We start from the raw sequence: 19,988 nt of genomic DNA, 5'->3' as shown, positions 1-19,988 counted from the left end.
GAAATATTCTTGTGATGAGATTAAGTTAGGAACCAACTTGATTATAAGCTACTGCAGCAAATCTTCTGCCGAATCGAAGCACACTGCCTAACCATTCACAATCAGACAGTCACAAGCTACGTCTGCAAAGTAAAACCCCTTCGCTTGATATGTGAAGATTGCATTTGGCAAGACAATAATATAATTGTTAATATGCTCTATGATGTCATAATGGCCAAAAAACATAAAACATTATTGGCTTTGTGATGAATTAAAACATGTCCGAGGCCTGCCATTGCCATTATAAAGCCAGCTCCACCAGTAGTAATTTAAAATATTATCACTGCATTTTTCGATAAAGATTTAAAAATTCGTACTTGTACTTGGTGGTATATTTTCTTAAACGCATTTCTAACCCACACTCTGTGCTTTCTTTGTCTGTATGTCAGAGCAACGGCTATTACGGCTAAACATTCTTCTTCGCTGCTTGAAGAACTGTCACTCTCCAATCTCCATGACTATAACTACGAATGATCTATTCTGCATGCTGGAGTGCTGTTGCAAATTTTCATAAAATCAATCTCATTCTGGGCTAACAATTGACAATTTTAGTTATCACTTTTATGTGATAATTATTTCAGTGATGATATTTTATCTCAAAATATCACTGTTGAAACCGCACTTTAAAACACTGGTAATTGAGCGGCAACACCAGTTGTAATTTACATTAAAGAATTGTTACTGAGAAAATTATCACTGGAATTTTAAACTGTCATTGGTTAAGCCATAGCTTAAATGAGCATATTAATGAAACAAATTTTTTAAATTCATTTCATTAATTTACTATAAATATAAATAATAATTTACAATAAAATTATCGCTGATGGAGCCACAGTTTAACTGAGTAAATTAATCAAATGAAATATTTTTAATTGATTTCCCAAAACTCATCATGACCTTCAACTTCATCTCGTCTAGTGGTTCATGGACCCCAGGTTTGCAATAAGCGCATCAGATATTAAGCTCTTATTAAAAGTAAATTTATGATAGTATAATACATAAATTAAATGATATAAATCTAAAATAATGTGATTAGGTATAATAATTACGTATACATATAATTACTCACCCTCCAAACACCCATATAAGGCCATCCACTACACAAGCTGATCCACCATTTCTTTTCTCATTCATAGATGGAACATCAATCCAAGCTTTCGTGTCCAGGTTGTATTTTTCAACAGAAGAGATACCAATTCCACCTGATTTAATTCATTTAAACAACATGACAAGTCATAAACCTCCTTAAACATTTGTAAGATATTTGCACTTGCAGCAAGACTCACCTATCGCGTATATTTCGTTGTTTAATACAACAGCAGTTAATCCATATCTGCAGGTTTTCATCGGTGGAATATAATCCCACAATCCGTTTAGTGGATCATAACATTCTGCTGTGTTTGTTACATTGTTGTCATCAACATATCCTCCAAGGACATAAAGTAAACCTTTCAAAATAAACCATCAATCAAATAAACACGTCACTTGTGCTTGAAATTCGAGCATAATTGCTCCAGCAATTTATGAAGGAAAAGTCAAATCTTTTGCAATGGTGAGATTTTCTTTGACCAATTTCCGTTGCTTATTTTATCTTTTGCTGATTTTTATAAATTTGTTTCAAATTACACGGCATATGATTCCAGACGCCAAATTTAGACATTGCTGGGAAACACGATATCTGTGACGTCACACAGACTGTCATTTCAAATCATAGAACATTTAACACGTGACCAACAGCTTGATTTTCTATTACCTGAGCTGCGTTTTGCATCGATTAAACTCTTGGACACAAAAGACGACATCAACCTTTTTACATGAGTAAGCTTAAGCGAGTCGAGTCAAGTCAGCGACGCGAGTCAGAACGACGATCTACGCACAAATGAGTACCTGCAATGCGATATCAAGGCTACTGGTTTAGGGCAACTTATTTAAATCTTTTGAGGATACTATCTCAAGTAAGTGTCTAAGCCTATGTATGAATTTCCCGTTTCCATAAAACCAATCAAGTCATCAGTATTTTGTGATATTGACGTAAAATGTCTCAACCTGTTTCCAAGCTCGTCAACGAGTTCACTTGACACGACCAGGCAGCCTGAACTCGCTTTGAGTTTTTTTTTTATTAAATCGTTTTAAACGAGAGAAAATTAGTTTTTCAAATTAGGGACGAAATTTCAAAACCCGGGTTCCGGGTGTAAGTGACAAACCCGGTTGTTTTTTAGGGTTTTGAGAAAAGCGGATGTTTTTGTGAAAACTAACTCAATATTAGGGTAAAATCAACATTATTTTAATACAGTCGAATTTGAGTAATTCGTATCCGTTCAATTCATTATTTCATTTTTGTCCATCCCGGCAGAATTGTGAATGTTTTCATGTTTTCAAGTTCGATTAATTCGGCTTTACGTAATTCCATTAGTTCGGCAATTTTATTTTACAACAATCATTTTGGTTGTCCAATTTTGTCATGAACTTTGCGTAAACCTCAGCATAAATACTCAAAGACATGAGAGAACTTCCGCGATCAATGCATCAAATTACTATTTACAAATTAATAACCCGGTTACCAATAAAAATATTGCGCAAACTAACTATTGTGATGAAATAATCGCCTAATATCAAATAAGAACCCAAGAATCTGTTTCACGTATACTGCAATCTACCGGGTGCAGGGTATGGTTTTATCAATGTGGAAACGAACGATTGGTGATTGAGATCTCTCAATTTACTTCGACAACTTTGACAAAAGTTTACTTCAAACATCAAAACAATAAACTCACCTCGTGCACTGACCAACGCATGGTCAGTTCGCTTTATATACATGTTTCTTATCGAAGACCATTTCCTCTCTTCAGGATTGTAACTTTCACATGATGATAGATGACCAGTGTCATTATAACCACCAGCACAATAAACAAGTCCTACAAGACACAACCAGGAAAATATTTACGCAGGAAACTTTTTCTTACATCTTACAATGACATCATAAAAATTGCATTAATGAAGTCTAAACGGAATTTATTGTGATGTGCTGTGTTTTTTGTTTCAAATACTTTGTAGATTACGTCACAGCACTAGTGAGTGGTTAAAGCATAGACTCGCTTGTTGAAAAGTTCCAAATCCGGGTAAAATCAAACAAAACTCAAAATAAAACAAATTAATCAGAAAACGTATAAAGACAAGCTGAGTGACTTGGTCAAGAGCAGTGACAGAGCCTCGCCTAATTTAAGTCTATCTTTCTATTGTGATGTCATAAACGGGGAAGAGTCTGAAGCTGGACGTAAATTTAAAATAGTTTTCACTGTTTCATCGGAAACAATTGTATGGTAGAAGTTATTTTTAAAGTTTCCTGTTAATCTAACTTAAATGTATAACATAGAAATCTAAATCTGTCCTCAAGTAATTGCTAAATAACTCGCCTAATTTAAATCTACCTTGCTATTGTGTCGGACCCGAACCACGAGCTCGCTATAACAATAAGCCGAGTTTTCATCCTGGCGTCGTAATTAGTTTTACGTTGCCGTTATTTTTATAACTTAATCGATATATGCTTTGAAATTAGTGTTGCACGTAACTCGAACATTTAATTTCGTAATTTACTTGACCGTGAGTAATTACGTAATTTTTCCTGCTACCGCGCGCGTTGTTTCATTGTAATACTGTGATGTCATTGTTATTTATTGGCAAAGCAGGTTTATATCACAAGTAATTGCTTAATATTGAGTTTCAATTTCGCAAAATTTGCGTTTCTTTTCGATGGCTGTCACCAGAAAAATTGTCTTTTTGTCTTCTTTATTTTACAAGCAAGTTGAAATGTAATTAAAGGTTATTTATTATGGTCGTTGTTAATCTCACTTATTTTCTTACAAACATTTTCCCAAACTTAATTGCTTATCGTAACTTTATCGACGTAGTGTGTGATCTACTTTTTTACGAGATGTAAAAGCGATATTTCTCCTGGGCTTTGTGCAATGTGACACCATTTCAACAGTTTAACAATGTCACTGCTATACTTTCCATACTTGATTTATGTCGTAACAATAGTTATCAAAGGACGGTTATTACGTCACAATACAATCTGTTATTGTCCGGTTTCGGAAAACGACAATGTGGGCCAGGAGCCGAGTGCAGAACTGCAGATGTCGCACGCATTTCAATTGTGTTTACACAGACATACCAAAACATACCCAAAAGTAGGTTACGTAATAACGAAATATAATAATACGTACCAAACGTTCGTAACAGCAGCTCCGTTACGTAATTACGTAAGTGTTTTACTTATTTCAACACTGTTTGAAAGTGAAGAATGTTAAATTGTTAAACATCGGCATCTACAATCGTAGAAGCTTCTTAAAACTCTATATATATATTAATCATTTATGGCAAGTGTGCACAAAACATATCTTAACTATGTTATTCCATCAAATTTCCTATGACATTTACAACAAATAATGATTAGCAGCAGTTACAGCTGCAGTTGGACAAACGTTTTACAACGCAAAAATGATGTTTGTAACATACGAATACGATTTGTGTCTTGAAACGAACCGGAGTGAAAATATTTTTAATTAACCAAAAACAGCGGGAACGTGAGCGACACGAGCGTGCTCTTTTCTTTATAAAAGAAGGTAAGCACGAATAACGCTCTTCCTTTCATTTATGAACGAGAACGAAGCTGTTTTTACAAGAGCTGCTCCCTAAAATCACTGTCTATAACTTGTATGAATTTGAACTTGCTCGTCATAACAACTTACCATTCAATAAAGTTGATGCAAATATATATCGCTCTTCTCCCATAGAAGGCAAGTTGCTATCCCACTTTGGATTCTCATCATTCAAGTCCAACATCTCTACAGAGTTGTAGGAAGGACCACGCCATTCTTTACCACCACCCATCAATAAAATTTGTTGATTATAATTCACAGCAGATGGCCGAGTCCGAGCAATGTTTGTATCCTGTATGATAAAACATCATTGCATAAAGTCAACATCAACTGAAGTGAATTTACTAACAATGTCAACTAAATACTGGATATGGTGTTATTAAATAAAGTAAATTAATAAAGTAAAGTTTTGTGGTTGAGACGATTATACAGTGGCACATAACAACACAGGTATAAATTTTCTGCAGGTGACAATCCATAACAATCGATTCGATCAAGAAACGACAATCCACGACATTCCACGACCGCAAAGAATGTTTGTTAGCTCGTAACTTTAACATTCACTCTTCTTAGCAGCTTACCAATTCAAAATGAATTTTGTGCTTTTAAAATAAAATGGTTAGTCGCGATAATTAAAACACTTTAACATGGCAATATATTGTTGCTTCTCTGTCAATTCTATTTTGCCCCAATTAAGTTAATACCCTCGTAAAGAGGTAAAATTTGAACGTGCATGAGCATCTTGCCGGGCACCAAATGTCATTTACATTTATTTGTAACAATAGACATTGTGACAAATAAATGCGCAAAACAATGTTCCATTTCTCACAATAGCAAGAGCAAGACAAGCGGTCTTGATGGAGTTTTGCTTTCTCTGAGTGGATTTCGGCGGTTTTTCGATTCAGCCTTTTTCAACAAAAACCCGAGTGTTTGCTATGAAGGTGGAGCAAGTTGTTAAAAGTAGACAGTTACGTCAGATGAAAATTTTCAAGTAAATTCGAAATAACACCGTATAAGGATGGACTTGAGTTAGCGTAACAACAAATTTGTGCCTGTCTCATTGTTATATGTTTAAACCAGCTTTGCCGGTCCGCGCAACAATTAGTTTGCATGAAACCAGTCCGAGGTATACGCCATACAGCATTTAACCAAAAATGCTTCTGATTGGTTGATTTATCTTGTCCTTAGCTACGTGGTAGCAACCAAAATGCTGTTGTCAGTTTGTGTGATTTTGATTTCGGTTTGAGCACGAGCTTGCTTGTCGAATTGACTTGTTTAAAAAATTTAAAGTACCAGCTAGGTAGGTTACTTGGGCTTCCATTAGGTTGACCTACCAAACATATTTAAAGCATGTTCGTAAATACATTAACTTAAATCGACATTTTTAAGTCATTACTAGGCCATTGTCAGTTGAAAGTTATCCTGCATTTCTATTCACAGACTAGCTAAATTGCTGTTTACAGGAGGCCTTAAGAAGAGCTTTTTACCCAAAAAGTCAGGTCGACAAGCAAGCTCATGCCCAAACTGAAATCAAAATCACACAAACTGGAGACAGCATTCTCGCTTCTGATTGAATGCCGTATAAAAAGATTGGAGACCGCTGATCTAGTACAAGCAGCAACATGGTTTTGTCTCAACACAGCCGTTTCACTTGGATACTTTTCTTTTAAATTCGATCATTCTCGCCGCATTTCACGTTTTTAAACATTTGCATAATAATTGCTTTGTTTCTAATGTTTTAATAAGTGCAATAATTAATTGCTTTAATTACTTTGCTCTGCAACCGCAGCAAATTCAAAAAATATTTCAGTTCGAACTTCATCTGTTCATCCCTTGAATAAAAGTTTATTTTATTTTGATTTATGAGAGAAATCTGCCCTAGCCAATTGTTACTGACAGAAAACATAACCATCTTATCTTAAGTCACACTGGGCTATGAACACACAGACATAGAGGAACAAATTATGCTTTCAACTCATTTCCAAGTGTCACAATATTGTGGCAATATGTATATGTCTATGACATCATAATCACAATTCTTATTTGAAACAAATTCATTATAAAGTAAAAATACCGGCATTTCACTCCACTGCTTTGTCTTGGTGTTGAACTTGACAACACTTCGTGGACAATCTTCTCCATCGATCATAAGTATCTCATCAAACTGACCTGGAAAATATGTTCTATTTCGTTAGAACCAGCATGAAGCAAATACAGGCCGGTTGCAGCCTGTGGACAATTTTTGTGGCAAGCGAGTTGTTTGGATTTTTATTTAAAACGTTAAGTTCTGTCATTTATTAGGAAGGATAAATGCGTTGTAACAAAATACAAATGCCTAAACACTTTTATTAGAAAGCGCACATCAAAGGCATGATGGCACTAAGGACTTAATTCAAGGATAAGCCGCAAAACCCGATCAAAATGAATATTGCCGTATTAGGTTGTAACACTTGTAAGCATTGTTACATCATGCAAAGTCATTTGTCAAATCTACTGCTGCTGTTGCTACTACCACTAGTCGCTTAATCATTACTATCCTGGTCCATGTAGTGTTGTATATTAAATGTTATTGGTTCAACAGCTCTATATTGCCATAAATCTGTTTAGCAAAGAATTAACTTATATTAATATAAAGCTGATGTCAAAGCTTTCATCATAACCTTATAATTTTATGCACTGTCAAAACCATGAAACATTATACAGGGTTAGTTACAAGCAAAATTTATTTAAATTTATTTATAATTGACTTATAATTCAAAATTTATTTAAGAAAACCAACATGTCCGGAGAAACCTTGGCAGTTGCTGATAAAAAATGGACGCGTGTCAAGACAATTTAAGTTATTAACCGCTCTAGTCTAAAATATAAAAACCACTTTCACTCACGTTTTCGTTTTTTGTAAGTTAATTCTGGTATTCGGGAAAATAAGGAAGTTACCAATAAGCTCATACAGTCAGTTGATTGGCCAATTAGTTCCTGCAAAATATTCTTACACATCATTTCTATCCAGGATGTTGTCTGGTTGTATTAAAATTCATTTAGATTGATCAAAAATAGAAAACCACAAAATTCATATGATAAAGTTTTACTCTGTTAATCTTACTTCTTTGTGAACAACATCAATTAGGAATTTCATTGACAAATAGTTGGGTTGAATGAGATGAAACAAATCACTGAAATGTTTTCTTCGTTCAGTTAAATTATGTCTTGTCCACGCAACTGCATTCTTGTACTTGTCCTCTTCAACCAAATCTTGGTGAATTTTCTATAATTTTGCACATGTGTACATAAAAATTTCACATAACGTTGATGTGAATGAAACTGTTCATTCAAAAATCGCCTTAGTAACTACTTTACTATACATCTATTAGCACATCTCATAGATCACTGCCAGGCAAAAACATCTAAATCTTAAAATAATCTGCTTACTTTATCACTTTTTGATTGTAGCATAACCATGACATCATCAACACCAAACTGAAGAAAATTCGCCCCTCCTGGACTTTGATAATCCGTGCTATTTTGTTTTGAATAAGACTGGTGTTTCAAAAAATTTACTGCGTTGGGAAACACCTTAAGAATTTTTCTGCAGTGTTCTTTCATTCCTAAACAAAATTTACATTTCAGTTATTGATTAAAGCGTTATACAATGCTACCACGCATATCACTATATTTACTAAGACGGTTTCATAAAACTTTTCCCCATAAGCATCACACTTTATAGACAAACGATTCAAAACGTTAGTTCACAAGAAAGCTTTACATTTTGAAATCATGAATACAAATGTTTTAAAACGTAAATATTTGAATAGCAAGCAAACTTTAATAAAAAAAGTTTGTTCTATTCTCACCGGATTTTTCTTTACTAGCTGAAGCGACAGAAATTCGAGAAATGAGTGATGTTAGAAGTTTGTTCATACAATCCACGGAATCACGAACTAATTTCTAATGTGCAGTGCAAGTTAGGTTAGGTTTGTTCAACTCGAAGTTCGATAGAAGGACAGTTATGTCATAACTTAATGTAACCCCACTGGTACGGTAAATATGTATGCAGTAAAACCATATATTTCGTAGGAATTAAATTAGTTTGGATATTCCAGAATGCTCATCCCTCCCTAATTAAACATGTAATAATTTACCAGAGGTTTTTTTTAGATGGTCACCGGAGAAATGTTTTCACAAAAACAAATCGTAAAGAAACCGATAAAAAAATATAAAAAAAGATTTTTCTACCTGAGTTGTTGTGTAAAAAATATTATATCGTTTTCAATAATGATAATAAGTTTAAGTTCAAGGCAAGTTATTCCACAAATATACTGTGGATAACTCTACACTTTTTGAGTGATTTGTAAACACTAACAAATTACCTCCGCATGAACAAAGTCCTTCAAAAAAGTTTTGGATAAATAATCCAGTTGAATAAGTTGAAACAAATCATAAAAGTGTTTTCTCCTTGCGTCATTTTCATATTTTGTCCAATCAGCAACACTTTTAAACTTGCCCTCATCAATCAAATCCTGAAACCAATTATGTAAACTTTTAATTAGTGTCATCTCTTAATAATCACACTTAACTGTACAAGTGGTATATATTTACTTGTTTACTATTTAGTTACAATGAAAAATATTTACTTTTTCTAAGCATAAAAGCAACAAAATGCATTTCAGCGAAGTAACTCCAAATACATTAACACATTTTTTTATTTCCCTGTTATACAAACGTTTTCTATTTCTGAGCGTACTTCATAATTTTCCAATTTTAACAAAGCTTTGACATCATCCAAATTGAGCTGAAGAAAATCAAAACTTTTTAAAACTGCTCTGAGATTTTTAGAAATGAAAGTTTCAGCTGCTTGAACATGATCATCCATGTTGTATCGGTTTGAATAAGACCGAATTTTCAAACAATTTTCTCCATTCATAGACTTCATGAAGAATTTCGCACAGCATTCTATTAAAGCTAAATAAAAATTTGGTTTCAATTTATTTGATCAGTCGAATTGTATATTTACTTTCAATCGATATGCCATCATCGAAAGAAGGCTTGCTCGAATACTGTTTAGTCTGTCAGTTGACACATACAATAAACTCATCAATAAGCAATACATTAAAGTAACAAGTAGTACAAGCTTTAAATTTAATGATTGAGTAAATATGCACCACAGCTATCATTGGATACTGATCTGGAATGCAAAAGTAGTCAGATGCATCCAGTACGTTCTCATGATGGAGAATTATGCATGAAGTGGATATGAAGTTAACACTCAATGAAAATAATATTGAATCAAGGTACGTAATACATAATTCAGTCATTATATAATACCAACTTGGAATCAGAAAATATTCTGATGCTTCCAGTACATCATATACGTTGTCATGAGTGAGAATTGTATTTGAAGTGTACATGAAGTCAAGAATGGATGCCATTGTTGGACCACTAACGTCTTTCATAATTCCTTCGTTTAAGTAACTTTCTTTCATCTACAAAAAAGCATGTTACAAACAGTGTTAGACACGATGGTTTATTTCATTATGATACTGTAATGTAAAAAATTAACGCCATCTATCATTTTAAACCAAGGGTTCCCAAACTGGGGTACCTTTTACTTTTACTTGAACAACAGCAGCATTGATTGTCATTAAGTAGTAAAAACGATTGTGGCAACTAAGCATTTAAAAGCACTTATGCTGCTGCTATAATGCCCTTGGATAACTCATAAACACTTGCTCATATTTCATGATATTTGTAACACTTTACAATGTGTCACAAACAAGTAGAAACAGAAAATGCAACTATGGAACAAAGCGCTAAAATAAATGTGGCAGCTAAGCTCCAGCAATGAAAAATCATCACTGACTTTAAGTGGTTAATTTTACCTTTACAGTGAACATTGCCCTGAAATATTCTGAGAATGAACCGACTACACATTTGTGAACAAGGAATTTTTCTCCTTCAGCTTTTATTGTGAAATCACAGCCTTCGTTCGTTTTTCTTTCCCTTAATGAAACGCAGATCAGTAAATATTTAAAATAACTTTGATGGTCACCAACTCATAAAACTGGTTATCGATATAAACTCATATAACACACAGTCACATAACAATCATCACTATTATGACAACAACATAAAACAATATAGTAAAAAACATATGTAAAGCAGTATGTATGTGACGTCTATTTCAATTGTTATTGTCTTCTTATCCGCAAAACTTCACCAATGAGATTAAAGGCATAAATAAATTGTATGACTAGCAAAAATGTCAGTCTAGTGCACTGTGTGAGTTTTCATAGTTTATGATTAGGTTATATTATGATGTTAGCGATAATTAAATTAAAAAAATTGTTTCCTTATTGCTTGCTTAAAATGTTTTTAATTGCTGTATTGCTGTTTAAATTGGTTTTTGGTTGTCATACAGTCACAACTGTCTTTAGCGTGATTTACACCTAAAAATGCTTGAATTGAACACAAACTTTTGGCTGTTTTAGTCTGGAGCAATAGATATGGTGTGTATTCATTACAAACACACAATCAATTAATTCCTGCAAATTATGAGATCTTGACTTAAATCGTATGATTTTATGTATGGTTTCGTAATATCCTCTTAACCCATCACACTTATAACATCACATACTTTAACAACTTGCTTATTTTTAGCACTTGCGGTTTTGCCAACGAGATAATTCATTTTAAAGCATCATTTTTTGTTCATTTTGTCCTTCTTTAGCCACAAAACGAACAGCAGTGCATACCGTGCTTCAAGAACAACTGAAGTGGGAAAACCTTTTGGCTCACAATTTTAGGTTCGTGAGACATTAACCCATATAAAGGTCTTTTTCGATTATAGAACATACAATAATCGAAGCAAACCTAATCATAAGCAACGACAATTTTGTGTAATGTAAAACTTACTCATTCAATTTGTTTAAAGTTTCAGACGAATGAGTGTAGTTGAATTCCATTGCTTCAAATGAAAAGTTTACTTCAACAGACTTAAAATCGTTAATTAATCTAACTCTAATAATTCAAGTTTATTAGAAATAAAACCTTACTTTTCATAAACAATAGTTAATGCACAGAAGTTTACACCTTGTCGTAATAATAGAATTATTGAAAGCGTTAGTATTACTAACTAGGACTGGTTACTAACTGATAAACTCTCGCTGGACTAAAATAAAATCCCAGGATTAAAGTAAAATCTTGTCTTGTACATTGCCAGTTATCCATATGCACTGTTCCAATAGCTTCATTAACGTGAATTAGTTTGGTTAACACTGCATTATAGCATTGCCTTATACTAAAACCGTTTACAAAACAGGTTGGCATTACTTATCAGCGACAATGCTATAAAAGCAATAATAGCCTGAGGGCTTATGCTAAATTTACATAATGGTTCATTATACTGTTTCATAATTTTCCTGCATGATGCTCAAGTAGGTTGTGAATTACAAAGTCAAAGTAGATATATGAGAGCACACATTCATCATAATGGTCATATAATAAACTGGAACCAGCTTCGGACTGATGAAAATGCTAATGTATATAATTATCAAACAAACTTTTATGAATTTAATGTCTAAAACTGGTTTATTACAGTTTTTATCATTTTATTTGTAATTGCATTGAATGTTTGAAAACTCAGTATAAAACTGTATAAACTGTAAGTAATTGAGTAAACAACAACAACTGTAACTGAGTAAACTATAAACAGTAAACTGTTTAATGTACAGTACATACACTTTGGAAAAAAACGATCCAAATTCAGACAGCCACATAAAACATGTTTTTGGTCAAAAATCAGTGACCTGACAAAACATATTCAGGTGAGAAGACGAGATTATAGGCAGTGAGCTTGTCTTGCTAATGCTGTTGGATAAAAAAGCAACAAACGGTGGATCTTCCGCAATGGATTTTTTACAATGACGAGTGCAGACCTTTACACTTAAACTTGTATTAGGATATTTGGCAAAGCTTGACTCAATCACTAAATACCATCACAAAGATATTTGTGTGATAAACAATAACGAAACGTTGGCAAAAAATTTTCAAAGAGTTTTTCATAATTTGGTTTGCACATGCACTATTCTATGGGAAATGGGGTGTGTGGTTTTAGACTAGCCTGAGCCAAGTCTGACTGTTTGACTCCGCTAATGATTGTCTTTGACTCCGTTGCGTTTACTGTCTCTATATTGCTTCTTAAATCAACACCAACTTCATAAAGTTTAGTTGTTATATTGTCCGAATAAGTTGTATCGAATTAGCAATATTTACACCATGATCCCACTTTCATAATAATTCAGTAATAACTTCAATTTAGCAGAACAAGGGAAATAACTCAGAGAAGAGAGAATTTCCAAGAGCCGAGAGAAGTACTAGCAAGTTCTGAAGGGACAAGCCCTTGCAGAGCCTCGCCGGCCAGAGCTTCCAGGGTAACGATTTGCACCAAGCTTAAAGTTTTATATCATACACGTCAGCCAATCAGCTAACGCCATGTTAATTTATCGTTGCTACGTGTATGTGTGTACTATCTATTATTCTACGAATCTACGTCATCCAAACATTTCATCAAGTACACTTCAAACTTTACGCCGTGAAAACAATGCTATTTGAAATACTTCAATCTGCGTCAATATGTCGGTTAGAATTTCTTTGTTTGAATAAGAGCTTAGCATGAATACGAAGCTTTTGCAAACATTACATTATCTAAACTGGAGAAAAAATACAAAAACTCATACAATGCCAATTTATATAACTAATTGCAATTTCTACATGATCCCCACAATAATTCCCCCCACTCATAAAAGCTTCGAGGTAGGAATGTCGGTGTGGCAGGTTGCAAGATTCTTGTTGTCAGCTTGCAATGTGAATGCAGAATTTGTTTTCTCTCCTGTCAGGATTGTGATGCGGTCAACGAACGTGCACAGATGGAATATGCAAAAAAAAAAAAAAATATAGCAGTAAACATTCTTCACTAATGCTATGTTATATAGAAGGGTTTTTAAATATTTTGATATGTTTTTGTATATACTTTTACCATAAACCAAAGTTACATACAAGTATCCTAATTGTAATTTCACACAAAACCTAGTACCACACTACATATAAGTAGACACCTACATATAAGAAAATAACACACAAACACAAGGTATGATTCAGCTATGTGAACTAGAGGAAACGCAAAGGTAAAGGTAATACGTTCGCGCTGTACCTACGTTATAACCGTAATCGGACAACGTCGCGACAAAGCCTAATGCTGACGTAAATTAGGGTATAGCGGTTCATTGGGGTTTTCATCGGTATGCCGGACCTCTTGCGTTACAACTAAATCCTCTCTGTTTTCTGGAGCATCTTCGGGAGGGACGTTTTCTTCCATGGCTGGCTGACGGATGCGACGGACACGAGAGATGAGAGATCGTGCCAAGTCGACTACATGTCCTCTGTAAAACTTAATTGCCCAAATAGTTAAGACAAAGCCCCAAAACATTGCCATGAATAGTAAAATAACCAATATCCCGCCTAAAACAGGATTTGTAATAGAAGATAAAACACTCAAAAATACATTGGAGAAGGTATTCTCGATTGTGTGTCTGACGCTAGAGAAATCGTAATCCCTAGTTTGATCAGTATTGGCATCTAGAAAATGGTAAAATTTATCATGTGCGAGCTTGAACTGGCTCATCGATACTAGCATATTTTGGATATCTTCAATTCCTTGGTCTTCCTCTGAAGGATAGTCATCGACAAAGGTTTCAAAATCAACGTCTGGTGTGGTAAAGTTCACTGGTGCGAAAGACGGACGTAATGCTTGCACATCCGAGTCTATTTGACTCAGAGAGTAATTCTCAAATTGATAAAATTGGTTACCAATGTTAAATGAGAAAATGCGACCAGGAACATAGGAATCTACATATCGAACTCCTCTATAAAGATTGCCGTCTCGGTAGATTTGACCGAGCGTTTTGGATCCATTATTATAGAAGAATTCAACTAAGGGCCTAGCAGAAAACTGACCCTTATATACCAGACTTCGTAATACGGTTCCCGATACTGGGTAACATTGAATTTCCGTTATAAGATCACCGATGGTGACGGCTGCTTTCTTCTGTCCGCTAATTGCGGTTAAGCTTTCCCCGGGGTATTGACGTGCGACCAGCGCATAAAGAGATGATACGAGTGTTTCAACTTGACACTCGAGGTAATGTATATCGTCTACTAGATTAGAGACATGGTTAGCCATATTGTCATTGCTTTCCGTCATGAATCTCGCAAGGGCACCGGCTTCCGAACTGGACGAGCGGCTATGTACGTCGTTGGATTGCTGTTTGATTGTCGCGGTTTTGTAAAAGTCTAAAGCTGCAAGCTCCGAACAATTGTGCGGAACCAGAATCAATCCTGTAGGCGTGCAAATGGCGTTTCGGCTGTAGCATTGAAATGTCTTTTCAGCACACTTTGCACGATGATGCACACTAATCCCAAGAGCTTTGATTTGCACTCTGTATAAATGTTCTTGGTGGTAATGTAGTAACAGTTTATGGACTCCCTGAGGAACAGTCTGAGGACACTGAAACGATTGTTTAAATTTCCATATAAACGTTCTGGCTCCAACAATACAGGAACCGGAAGATACTTGGCACTTCGCTAAAGTGGCTATGCTCGACATGAGTTTCTGCGTTACCGGATCATATTTCAAAATCGATTTGTTCAGGATGCCATTGACTGTTCGTGTAGTAGTCGTGGAGGGCCAGCTGTAGCGTCGTTTAACTTTGTTTCTGGTAGCCCATGTGAATTCGTTCTGCTGCTTCAGCTCTCCAACATTGGGTGCTTGAAATGTTCTTCTCCAAAGATCGCAAGCATCCGGGTTTGGAGCAGGTCCTGCAACTGTACTATCGTCGTGACTTTTGGATCCAAAGAAATAATGGGTTGCTATTGAGGTAGTTATAAACGTACGGCACACAAAAACCTCGATGTCGATTAAGCGGTGACTAGGATCATAAATTGTGGCTGTGCATTGGTGAATTGCAGTATGTTTCTTATGCAAACATGGTTCCGGCGGAGGTATAAAATATTCTCCCTTTTTGTAATGTGGTTGACACAGGTTAAAGGTTTGTAAGCCAATTGTCGGTTGGGAGACCACAACTATGCAAATCAAGTACAAGGCAAGGGGCACGTACATGCTTAGTCTTGAAAACGCTTCGGCAAATGAATTTGACGTCCTCGTCTTGTGGTGCGTAAAGGTGGAATGTCGGTTAAGGCGTCCCAATATATGTCGTCGACTTCAATGTCTTCAGCAGTTTCCACCGGAGATGTCGGAAGTCCACTCAAATCAGCGTTGGAATCTGCAGCGATAGAAATATCATTAGTATCATTAACCACTTCATCAACTGAGTCCGTCTCTGTCATTTGCGGACTGACTATATCTACAGAATCAAAAACAGGCAAATGAGCTACTTTAAGACGGTCTACTGACACATTAGGATGCTGTCCTACAATAGCCAATGTGAAATACTTGTCATATTTGGCCAAAACTTTATAAGGTCCTGCATACGGAGGAGATAAGCTAGGCCTAGAAGCATCAACGCGAACGAACACATGCGTACAGTCCGCAAGACTTTTGTCTATGTACACTGGCGGAGTTGCATGATGTACTGGCGGTATGCACCGCAAGGTGGCCATAAAGTTCGTTAAATGTTGCACATATTGAGAAGGTGAGGGCGTGTCATCGTCCAGGGCTTCGAAAAACTGCCCGGGAACTCGTAAGGTAGAGCCATACACAAGCTCAGCTGGGGAACAGTTTACATGCTCCTTGAGCGATGTCCGTAAACCCAAAAGCACTAGTCCCAAGTTGGCCGTCCAATTCTGCGGAAATTCGCACGCTCTCAAGGCACCTTTCAACGTTCGGTGGGTGCGTTCCAAAAATCCAAGACAGGAAGGCCGGAATGACAGGGAATGAACAAGCTTGACTCCAAGGGTCCTGCATAAGTCTGTGAAAAGTTTGCTCATAAACACCTGACCACGATCGGTGTGAAGTTGTTCAGGTACTCCGTAGCGTCCAACAATGTGCAGCAGAAAATTTCTGGCAATGGTTGCTGCAGTGGCGTCTGGTATAGGAATCGCTTCAACCCATTTCGTGAACCTGTCAGCAAATGTTAAAATGTAACGACAATTGTCACTTTCCACCAATGGTCCAACTATATCTGCCAAAATAAACCGAAATCGTTCTGTGGGTTCGCTGTGCGGCTGTAAAGGTGTTTTGTTATGTCTGCTAACTTTACTTTGTTGACATGGCAAACATGTGCGACAAAAATTTTTGATATCCGTTTTCATACCACTCCATACAAAGCGTTCGCCAATCTGTTTGAGTGTGCTCTTGTATCCACTGTGTGAGAGCGAGTGAATGTTGTGAAAAATGACGTCACGATACGCGGTCGGCACAATCGGTCGAAATCTCTTCTGTGAAATGTCACCCAGAATCGAGAGGTCCGAATCCGGAAGTTTACGGCGTTCCAATTTCAGGCCAGTTTGGTCGGTCAGCAGTGCTGTTACAGATGCGTCAGCCATTTGATCCTGAGCGAATTGTTCATAGTCGATAGTATAGTCCTGTAACTGAAAAGTATTGATTTCTATACGGGACAAACTGTCCGCTATAACATTACTAAGTCCACTTTGGTAAATGAGCTTGTCGGTAAACTGCGATAAGTAACTGAACTGACGGGTTTGTCTCGGGGACATTGATGTGCCGGCTTTTTGGAAAGCCTGTGTTATGGGGCGATGATCGGTCACCAGGGTAAGCGACCTGCCAATCAGAATATCTGCAAAGTGCCGGGTGGCCAAAAACAAAGCAGTTAGTTCTCTATCAAAGGTGCTATAGTTTCTTTGTGCTGAGTTGAGCGCTTTTGAAAAGAATGCCAAGGGCTGCCATTTATTGTCAATGCATTGAGCTAACACAGCACCAACTGCTTTTCCCGAAGCATCGCATGACAAAACATAATTTGCATTGATTTTTGGAAAACAGAGCTCCGTCGCTGAAGCTAAACGTTCTTTACAGTCCTGAAAAGCTTGCTGAGCTTCTTCAGACCATGCCAATTTCTGACTGGGCCGTTTGACTTTACACAACATCGAATTAAGGGGAATGAGTAAGGCAGCACAATTCTTAATGAAGCGTCTATAAAATCCAAACATACCCAAAAATCGGCGAAGCTCCTTTACCGTGTCGGGCAATGGGTATTTCCGAATAATAGCTACGCGGTCTTGTAAGGGAAGAATCCCGTTTTTGCTCACCATATGACCCAGAAATTTTATCTCCGTCTGGAAGAAAATGGATTTCTCTTTGTTAATCACCAGGCCGAATTTGGAAAGTCGTTCAAATACAGTGCGTAAATGCTCCCTATGCTCTTCCGGCGATTTGGAGAAGATCAAAATATCATCAATGAAGGTTGCCACGTTGGAAACACCTTGAAAAACATGATTCATTAAACGCTGACATGTCTGCGAGGCGTTTGTCAGCCCGCTACAAGCTTTGCACATTATTATCTGCCTGGAGAGAAATCAAAACTTATGCATGCCAATATATATAACTAATTGCAATTTCTACATGATCCCCACAATTCTATGACAAACTTAAAACTGTCTGGCTTTCTATTCAAATGAAATAAGCCAGTAGCGTGGTACTGTTATAAACGTAGATTAGAGCTCAGGTAGAAAGTATCTTGCATTGTGCGTGCAGAAGCACATTTTATGGTGTGCACTGAAGGTTTATTTCTTGTTTTTTTGTTATAAACTAGCATTCCAAGAGCTCGAAACGAGTGTGAAAATGTGAAATTTGGTTTGTAGTCTACCCATGGCTGATAAGTCTTGTCAGTAAGCACGACCATTTTTGGTTTAAATATGGCACACAACTTAAGGAAAAAATTGCACGCCAAGGCTGTTCTGGGTGCAATACACAGACTTAGCCTCAGTTTGGACAGCAGGGCATTGTTGTTATCAGCAAGATCTTGTGTGAACCAAACAACCAAAAATGACAAGTGCCAAAAATGCTTGGATGCACCAGAAATGTAAATCTACTTACACAGTAATGTAGGCAGGTTGACCAATTTAACCTCTAAATTTGAGTACACCGAAGTTTTATTCCAGACTTAAAATGCAAAATAATGCAATTAAAGTGCGTTACTGTAGCTAACTATCAAGCCAAGTCAGGTATACTATGCGCATTTTTTGGAAAATTTTCATTTACACGCTTGCCTTTTTACCTATTGGTGATGAGTCATACTTGTATGTTTATGTTTAAGTGGTCCTCCAAACAGACGTCTTACTATACTATCATGTACAGTGGTTTGACCTCATTTAAACATATTAGTACAGGCCAACAAATACCTTTTTTTAATGAGATTAAAAAAATAAATTACTGTATTCAAATCTGTTGGTTGGTATGTTCAATGCTAGTAGAATGACTAGGTTACTGCCACTGATATAAATGGATAGTAATAAAAAATAAACAATTAAATAAAAGCTTGTAATGCACACTGAATAAGTTTAACAAAGATTTCATACATTACTTTAACTGCTAACAGCCGATAAACATGCACAACGAGCGTGCCAGAACACTTGCCAAACTATTCTATATGACCTGCGTACCATAATCCCTTGACCTCTAATCATGTGGGTATTGAAGGCGAGGGCTGCTGCTTTGCACTAAGTGGGAATTTTGAGAACTTTTTTCATGTGACCGAAGGTTAAGGTTTCCCTTGGGTAAATGAAATCATAACTCACATGGTCGTGCAAGCATATTCAGAGTGATACAAAAGTTCAGCCAGCTGTCCCAAAACATGTTATTGAGCAAAAATCAGTGACCTGGAAAAATGACGTTATCTCAGAAGGCGAGAGCACACGCAGTTAGCCTATCTTTATAAAGTACCTAGAAGAATGGTCGGGTGATAAATTGGCATGGACAAAGCTTTAAATTTTTTGTTTCTTTATTATAATTAGCGGTGTGCCTTCTTTTCCCCCAAACATAACTGCGCCTACTATAACCGACTTGATTATACGTATATATATATATATATATTAAAGTCTGCTGCCCGAGGCCATCCGTCCACACCTAACATAATAAAGAAACTTTACGTGACACCAAGCACTACAATTTCTATCACTGCTATTTGTCTTATGTACTGAATTCCTGGCAGTGGCCATCATGTTAATATAAACTTATTGCAATATATTACAATAAATTGGCGTTCAATCAACTAGCATTTTTTTGTTTGTTTACTATACATTGCCATAAAAATAAAATTTCGCACG

General features: G+C 36.1%; 1 protein-coding gene across 2 annotated transcripts; it reads right to left on the bottom strand.

The window, feature by feature from the left end:
* Positions 1-961: 961 nt before the first annotated feature.
* LOC143458847 (kelch-like protein 26) lies at positions 962-19,726 on the bottom strand. 2 transcript variants are annotated; one of them, XM_076955725.1, is made up of 14 exons: positions 19,326-19,726; positions 10,574-10,694; positions 10,024-10,177; positions 9,439-9,656; positions 9,065-9,214; positions 8,549-8,642; positions 8,127-8,302; positions 7,801-7,962; positions 7,583-7,673; positions 6,772-6,866; positions 4,788-4,989; positions 2,814-2,954; positions 1,326-1,487; positions 962-1,241 (listed from the first exon to the last, which is right to left on the bottom strand). In XM_076955725.1, exons 2-14 carry the CDS (start codon positions 10,586-10,588, stop codon positions 1,105-1,107), a joined length of 1,797 nt encoding a protein of 598 aa, XP_076811840.1. In that variant the 5' UTR covers positions 10,589-10,694; positions 19,326-19,726; the 3' UTR covers positions 962-1,104. The 2 variants fall into 2 exon arrangements, with proteins under 2 accessions (XP_076811840.1, XP_076811839.1); XM_076955724.1 differs by lacking the exon at positions 19,326-19,726 and adding an exon at positions 11,607-11,726 and having other exon boundaries at positions 964-1,241.
* Positions 19,727-19,988: the final 262 nt, after the last annotated feature.

The sequence above is a fragment of the Clavelina lepadiformis genome, chromosome 5 (assembly GCF_947623445.1).
Source record: "Clavelina lepadiformis chromosome 5, kaClaLepa1.1, whole genome shotgun sequence".
Taxonomy (NCBI): domain Eukaryota; kingdom Metazoa; phylum Chordata; class Ascidiacea; order Aplousobranchia; family Clavelinidae; genus Clavelina; species Clavelina lepadiformis.
The sequence above is the reverse complement of the archived record's forward strand: the minus strand, read 5'-3'. Positions and strand labels throughout refer to the sequence as shown.